The sequence below is a fragment of the Mastomys coucha genome, unplaced genomic scaffold (genome assembly GCF_008632895.1).
Source record: "Mastomys coucha isolate ucsf_1 unplaced genomic scaffold, UCSF_Mcou_1 pScaffold15, whole genome shotgun sequence".
Lineage (NCBI taxonomy): Eukaryota > Metazoa > Chordata > Mammalia > Rodentia > Muridae > Mastomys > Mastomys coucha.
Window position 1 is genome coordinate 76826473 of NW_022196897.1, and position 7956 is coordinate 76834428.

General features: G+C 44.0%; 1 protein-coding gene across 1 annotated transcript in view; it reads left to right on the top strand.

The window, feature by feature from the left end:
* Window positions 1-1348: 1348 nt before the first annotated feature.
* Window positions 1349-7956, top strand: part of Fnbp4 (formin binding protein 4) — a 31320-nt gene continuing 24712 nt past the window's right edge. Inside the window, exons 1-6 of the mRNA XM_031370902.1 lie at window positions 1349-1800; window positions 2704-2796; window positions 6001-6137; window positions 6366-6552; window positions 7113-7260; window positions 7358-7478. Coding sequence (XP_031226762.1) covers window positions 1431-1800; window positions 2704-2796; window positions 6001-6137; window positions 6366-6552; window positions 7113-7260; window positions 7358-7478 — 1056 coding nt within the window. The 5' untranslated portion in view covers window positions 1349-1430. The remainder of the gene's footprint in view (window positions 1801-2703; window positions 2797-6000; window positions 6138-6365; window positions 6553-7112; window positions 7261-7357; window positions 7479-7956) is intronic.

The window sequence follows — 7956 nt, forward strand, 5'->3', positions numbered from 1 at the left end:
TGTATTTTCGAGACAGGGTTTCTCTGTGTATCCTTGGCCGTCCTAGAACTTACTCTGTAGACCAGGCTGGCCTTGAACTCAGAAATCCGCCTGCTCCGAAGTGCTGGGATTAAAGGCGTGAGCCACCACTGCCCTGCTTTATTTTGTGTGTACATGTTTCAAATGCATATATGTATGCACACCATAAGCATAGTTGGTGCCAGAAGGAAGAGGGCAATAGATCTCCTGGAACAGGAGTTACAGTCGTTAATCACCATGTGGGTACTGGGAATTGAAGGTCCTCAGGAAGGTCAGCCAGTGCTCTTAACCACAGAGCAATCTCTCTAACCCCAGATTTTGTTGTTTTTGTTTTGCGACTGGATCTCACTACGTAGCCCTAGCTCTAGTGGAACTCAGAGATCCATTTGCCTGGCCTATTATTCTAATACCCATTCCCATACATCTTCCCCAGATTTCTGCTTGTATTATTATATTAATTTATTATTGTTATTTTTGAGACAAGATCTCACTTGATAAGTATTATGCATACCTGGCTGGATTTACTTGTAATCCTCCTGCCTCCGTCTCCACTGAGATTATAGACATGAACCACGACAACTAGTTCAGTAGCTCTCTAGGAGTACAGCGCACCACCTTTTAGACATTTATCTCTCACCTTCTGGCTCGCTGTCATTAGTCTAGAAGCAACCAGGGATGGGTAGGAGTGGGTCCTGGAGAAAATCAGCATTATCTTGCTTGGCAACTATCTCTGGGGAGAACATTAATGACGCAGGATGTCACCTGCCTCTAGGGATGGGGAGGCCTCTTGTACAACCAAGTAAGACTCAAAATTTAAAGAGCTCAACGTAGCTCTTTCCTCTAGGAAAGACCTAGAGGTCTTTCCTCTAGGTACAAGTGGAGAAGTTGGAGATAGGACGAAAAAAGTAGTGTTTACAGAAGTAAAGTAGCATGAGGTAAGGCTTCTGTATCCCATATGAATAGTTTGGCCGTTTTCAAGGTCCAGTCATTTTCCCTACTAATCACGTCTTATTTTCGTTTTAAAGAGCTACCGATGTATAGACACCCAGCATCATCATTGTTTAATACTATACCCAAAAGAAGATACAATAACCAAGAGAACTTGCAGAAGAGCGCAATGTATCTTTATCTTCCTCAATGACAAACTGCAATAAGCAGCTGAAAACAGCTACAAGATGGCGGACAAAGCCCTAAAGAAAAGACTTGGCTAACAGCGCATGGCGAATACCCATAAGGAAGTCGCACAAACTGCTGGCCCTTCCGCACTATTGGCTCGGCGTCCTGTCTTTTCCCTTTGCTATTGGCTACTGACTCCGTCTCAAGTTAAAACAGCCAATCGCCTTTTCCCTGAACAAAGCCCACCCACCGTGGAAGGAGCAGAACGTCCGTAAAGGCACCCGGGCTCAGGCCGCATGCGCAAGTGCACCGCGCCGGTTAAAAGCGGATCTCCTCAGGAGGCGGTGCCGCGGTTCATGAATATTGATTACGCACCGGGGCGCCGTGCGCCCGCCCCTCTAGTCTGCCGTCGTTCGCTGCTCGCGCTCGGGCTCGTGATGGGGAAGAAGTCCCGGGCGGTACCCGGCCGCAGGCCTATCCTGCAGCTCTCTCCTCCGGGTCCTCGGAGCAGCACCCCGGGCCGGGATCCCGACCCCGATCCGGATCCCGAGGCAGATTCGGCGGCGGCGGCGACTAGCCAGTCAGCCCCGGCAGCTGCGACGGCGGCGGCCGCGACGTCGCCCGCGGTGCCTGCCACCGCTGCCCCAGAGGACTCGCCTTCTGAAGGTAAGGGCGCGCGAGAGGGGCCCTGCCTTTATTTGGGATGTCCGAAACTCGAGCACGGGGCTTGCGGCCTAGGCTCTCGTGTATCCCTTCGGACCCAGTGAAGAAGAGTAACCCTGGCGGGCGAGGTACACCTCGGCTGCCTGCAATCTGGGGCCCGCGGCACGGCGACTGTGGACTCTGGGCGGCGGAAGGCCGGGCCCGGGCTCATCTGAGGCGCCATTGCGATGCAGGGGTTTCTCCCGGGAACCTGTGCAATCCACCGAGGCTTGGGACCCCAAATGTCTCCTAGATGACCCCCTTCGATCTTAATAACGCAGAAGGTGGAGGACAATTTCCACGTGCGAACCTTGAGGCCGTTGAAGCTGGCCTTCCCTACATATCACACTTGGTTCCATTTTTGTTGAAATGGAGACACCACTCTTGAGAAGTTAACAAACCCTAAATTTTTTTTTTTTTTTTATACCAGACAAAGCATCGGTAACCCCAGACTTAAGGGAAAGTGACAAAACCTGTGTGCTTTTCTGGAACTGTGTTTGGGTTTAGGGTAGCAATTGCATGAAGTAGATACCGGAGAAGCTATACTGTATCAAATATTAAGAATCAAATTAATAGGAAGTACATAATTTCATGGAAACATGCAAATATATTTATGCATGTTAATTGTTAAGTACTGCAGGTGCCATTTTGATAGTGTTCACATTCTTACTGTCGATATCACTAAATGAATGGAAGATTCTAGATCAACTTGTTTTTCATCTCCTTAGTTTGTATCAGTAATACACACTGGTTTTATAAGTTGATGGGATCCAGCCTGAAAGGTTAAGTTTTGGCTTTTGTCTCTCTTTTTTTTTTTCCCTGGCCCACTGACTGACTGCAGTTTGCTTTTGTGCATTTCAAATACAGATGAACAGGAAGTTGTGGTGGAAGTCCCCAACGTTGTTCAGAATCCTCCCAAACCAGTCATGACCACCAGACCTACGGCTGTCAAGGCAACAGGTACAGATTTTTTTTGTTGTTTTACCTTTTCCTTAAGATACCTTGTATTAAGTTAAAAGATAAAGGTGTGTGCCTGGATTGTTGGATGGTTAAATGTTGCTCATTTACTATTTCTCATAAAAAGTCACTGAAGTCTTTCTAGGATTGGGGCTGCATATCAGTGGTAAGAAACTCTGGGTTCCACTCCTGGCTTACAAAAATCTTTCCCAAAGGCTTGCTGTGTAACAACTTTAAGAAACATGAAAGTTTCTTTTCCGTTTATTTATGGCTACACCCAAAACTTGTGTGTGCCTGCCTGTTTGTTCTTTTATCTGTGTTCACACACATATTCTCATGCACAGACACACAAGCTTGCATACTTCTAAGACTGTACCACATAACTTGTTTACCTTTTTTTTTTTTCGAGAGTCTCAAGTGAACCTGAGCCTTAACTGTTCAGCTAGATGGGCTACACAAAGAATTCTTCTTCCTAGCTGGCGGTGGTGGCGCACACCTTTAATCCCAGCTGGCAATATTAAACCACCGCCTGGCAATATTAAAGTTTTTTAAGATTTATTTTCTTTTGACATTTTCTGTTTTTAAAGATATTCTTCTGAATCACAATGTTGTGGTTTTTTTTTAAGACTTAATAAATATGTATACAGTGTTCTGCCTGCATGCCAGAGGAGGGCACCAGATCTCATTAAAGATAGTTATGAGCCATTGTGTTGTTGCTGGGAATTGAACTCATGGCCTCTGGAAGAGCAGTCAGTGCTCCTAACCACTGAGCTATCTCTCCAGTCCCAATGATTTTTATTTTTATTTGTAGATGTGTGTCTGTCTGAGTGTGTTCGGTGTGTGAAAGACTGAGGAGGTCAAAAGAGGATGTTAGATCCCATGAAGCTAGAGATACAGGTGGCTGAACTCCCCAAAATTAAAGTAATTTTCTTCTTGGTCTAAAATATTTGTTTGTTTTGAGAGAGTCTTTTGACTTTGGTAACCCTAGCTGGCCTCAAGCAGAGCTCTGCCTGTCTTTGCCTCCCGAGTGCTAGGATTAACAGCCATGATGTCTGCTCCAGTTACATTTGTCTTGATGCACTTTAGTTGGTGGAACTTTCCGTTTGAGGAATAATCATTACTTGCTTTATTTTTACTTAGAAAATGTGTTTCAGCTGCTGTAGCTTGATTGGCTTAGGTGTGTAGGATGTTTTAATTTTTGAGATAGGGCTACCATTCAAAGTTCAGACTGTCCTTGAAGTCACTAGTAGTCTTTCCTTGAACACACAGTAGAATCCTGCTTTAGCCTTCTAAGTGCTGGAAATGCAGACATGCACAATACCTAGATTGAGAAAATATTTAATCACCAAATTCTGTTATTTTGAGAGAATGAGGTTCGGTGATTAATGGTTTTTTTTTTTTTTTTAAGATTTATTTATTTATTATATGTAAGTATACTGTGGCTGTCTTCAGACACACCAGAAGAGGGAGGGTGTCAGATCTCATTACAGATGGTTGGGAGCCACCATATGGTTGCTGGGATTTGAACTCAGAACCTTTCAAAGAGCAGTCAGTGCTCTTAACTGCTGAGCCATCTCTCCAGCCCTATTAATGGTATGTTTTGGGGAAAGATATCAAGTATATGTAGAGTAATTTTATTACTTTGAAGGATTTGGTGGGAATAGAAACAGTATCTTAGGGTGTATTGCTGTGGAGGTCACCATGACCAAGGCAGCTCTTATAAAGAAAACATTTAATTGGGGCTGGTTCATAGTTTCAGAGGTTCATTATGGCAGGAAACACGGCAGCACACAGGCACACACAGTGCTGGAGGAAGAGCTAAAAAGAGTTCTAGATCTTGATCAAAAGGAGTCAGAGGAGAAGTACCTTTTACAGGCAACTGGGAAGAGGCTTTGGGTCACACTGGCCAGATCTGAGCATAACTATGAGACCTCAAAGCCCTGCCTCTACAGTAACACACTTCCTCTAACAAGGCCACACCTCCTGTTAATGCCACTTCCCATGGGCCAGGCATATTCAAACTGCCATAAACAGGATCACATTGTGTAGTTATGGCTTGCCTGGAACTTGCTATGTTGTCCAGGCCGACTTTGAATCAGTGCTAGGATTAAAGACTAGTGCCACCAGACCTGACTCATAGATATCTTTTGTATCTGTGGTGATTTAATGGCATTCTTTGTGGTTTTGGTAGTTTTTAATTTTACTTTCTTGAGAATTCACACATGAATACGTTGTATTTATATTATTTACACCTTCCTTCCCCTTTGTGTGTTGTTTTTGAGACAGGATCTCACTATACAGCCTTGGCTGTTCAAGAACTTAGTATGTACACCAGGCTGTCCTTGAGCTCACAGAGTTCCTGGGATTAAAGACATGGATCATTGTGCCAGGCTTTTATGATCATCTTGCCTTAGCTGCCTTAGTATTGAGAATATATTCTTGTGCCACCATGCCCAGTATTGTTGTGTACATGTGTGGGTGCATCTGTGTGTGTGTTTATGTTATGATTGAATCTATGATCTTATATATGCTAAGTATGTATATATTTTTCAACTATTAATTAATCCTAATCCTAATTTAGTGATTAGTCTGACTTTGGAATTAAGTTCTGATTTGTAAATAAACAACATGTTAACTCTTTGATTATAGAACCATGTATTGGGGCTGAAGGGATGGCTGGGTGGTTAAAAACGTTGGCTGTTCTTTGAAAGAATTTGGGTTTGATTCCCAGTACCCACATGTAGCTCACAACTGTCTGAGACTCCAGTTTTTGGGGGGATTTAATGCCCTCCTCTGGCTCCAAGGCACCAGACATGCATATAATATAGCTAAAATATCTATGCATATAATAAAACAACTTTCAAAAAATAAGAACCATGTATTTTTTGTAGACATGTCACTTAGCAAAGGCATGAGGACCAAAGTTGGGATCCCCTGTGGGTAGATGTGGTAACCTGCCTGTAATCCCAGAGCAAGCTGGATTGCCAGACTAGCTGAAATAGCAAGCTGCGGATTTAGCAAGAGACACCCACCACACCCATATTCAAATATACATGTGTGTCCATGTATACAAACACAAACATAGATACATAGCACACCTAATAAATAAAAAGGAAAGTGATGGTCTTTCTTTTCTCAAGCCCCAGTGTATTCACTTACATACTTGCTCCAGTGATTGGTGTCACAAATGTTGGCTTCTGTTTCTAGGAGGTCTGTGCTTACTTGGTGCTTATGCTGACAGTGACGATGATGAGAGCGATGTGTCTGAAAGAACAGCCCAGTCCAAAGAGGCAAATGGAAACCAGGCCACCGACATTGACAGCACACTGGCCAACTTCCTAGCGGTTAGTGATGATTTTGTTTGTTTGTGTGTTTGTTTTGAAATAGTATTTTTGGAACTCTGGATGGCCTGGAGGTATTAGTTACCCCAATACCTTGCCACACAGGTGCAGGGATTACAACATTACCAAGCTGGTCTTGAGCATGCAGCTGTCTTCTGCCTCTGCCTCTCGAGGGCTAGGATTTCGGGAGTGAGCCACACCCAGTCATTTATTGTTGTTGTCATTCCATAGGAGATAGATGCCATAACAGCACCTCAGCCTGCAGCTCCTGTGGTAGCATCTGCTCCACCTCCAACTCCACCTCGACCAGAACCAAAAGAAGCGGCAACACCTGCCCTTTCTTCAGCCGCATCCAATGGAACAGACAATGCGCAGACACCAGGGTGGCATTATGACACTCAGTGTTCATTGGCAGGAGGTAAGTAAGTGTGCTCCCTGTTGGAAGAAGACTTACAAGTAATCCTCACTGGGATGCTAAGAGCTGGCCCTCAGATGCTTTAGCCCAGAGATCTGCCTTTTAAATGTAGTATCTGGAAGCTAGTAGATAGAGTGATGATCTTTTAACCATTAGCAGATTGTGCCAGGTGAGTGTTAAAGGCCATTGTTTAGGGGGTGGGGGGGGTTCAAATACTTTTGTTTTATATCAGTGCTTTTAATTCTGTGCACAGAGGTGATTACATCTTTATTGAAGTTTTTGGGTTTTTTGGGTTTTTTGGTTGGGTTTTTGGGGAGGAGGGGAGCTGTGGAAGGGTTGTTCACAGGGGATGCTTAGTGATATCTGAAGGGTTTGTTCTTCCAGTGTTGCAGTGCACAGGAGTTTTTCTTCAGTGGTACAGGCTAGGGGTGTTGTGACACTGCAACACAGATTTGAGAGCCCTGTGTTACGTTGTCGTGGTTTTATGTCTGTCTTGGGATAGAAGTGAGGACTGACTATATAAGTCAGAGTTTGTATTTAAAATATGTTTTGTTTTCTTACAGTTGAAATTGAGATGGGAGATTGGCAAGAAGTCTGGGATGAGAACACAGGTTGCTATTATTATTGGAACACACAAACAAATGAAGTGACATGGGAGTTACCCCAATACCTTGCCACACAGGTGCAGGGATTACAACATTACCAGCCCAGGTAATTCTAGACCTGAGGAAGAAATTATACAGGAAAAAAATGAAGGGAAAATAGCTGTTGTATTTACCTTTCGTTTATCTCAACACCCAACCCCCAGTTCTGTAACAGGTAGTGAGGCTGCTTTTGTGGTAAATACAGACATATATACAAAGGAGAAAACAATTGCTGCTTCCAGTAGTAAAAGTGGACCGGTCATCGCCAAACGAGAAGTTAAAAAGGTTAGTGGTATAACTTAACTGCATTTGCTTATTTTCTAGTCTGAGAGGCTGGATGTAATAGTATTTCACAGCACGTGTGTTGTTAGTTTTATCTGCTCTGTTTCTGTGTCTTGGACAGCATTTATACAAGTTTCCAACCTTTGCAGTTATTCAGAGTTTTATTTAGAGTGCAGTGCCATCTACAAGTACATGGGAGCAGCTGCCCTGTACATTATATTGATAAATTCTCATGTGCTGTTTGAGCTTTTTTAGAAGCTGGCTCTGGAATTGTGTTCCCACCCCATTTCAGATCAATGTGTTAAGTCAAGTGTCCTTTAAAATCCTATGTGTTTGGGGGCAGGCTAGTCCCTAATTGTAACAGTGAGAAGGGAAAATAGCCAGCAGCGAAGTGTCCTTAAGAATAGCAAACTGGCCGGGCGGTGGTGGTGCACGCCTTTAATCCTAGCACTTGGGAGGCAGAGGCAGGCGGATTTCCGAG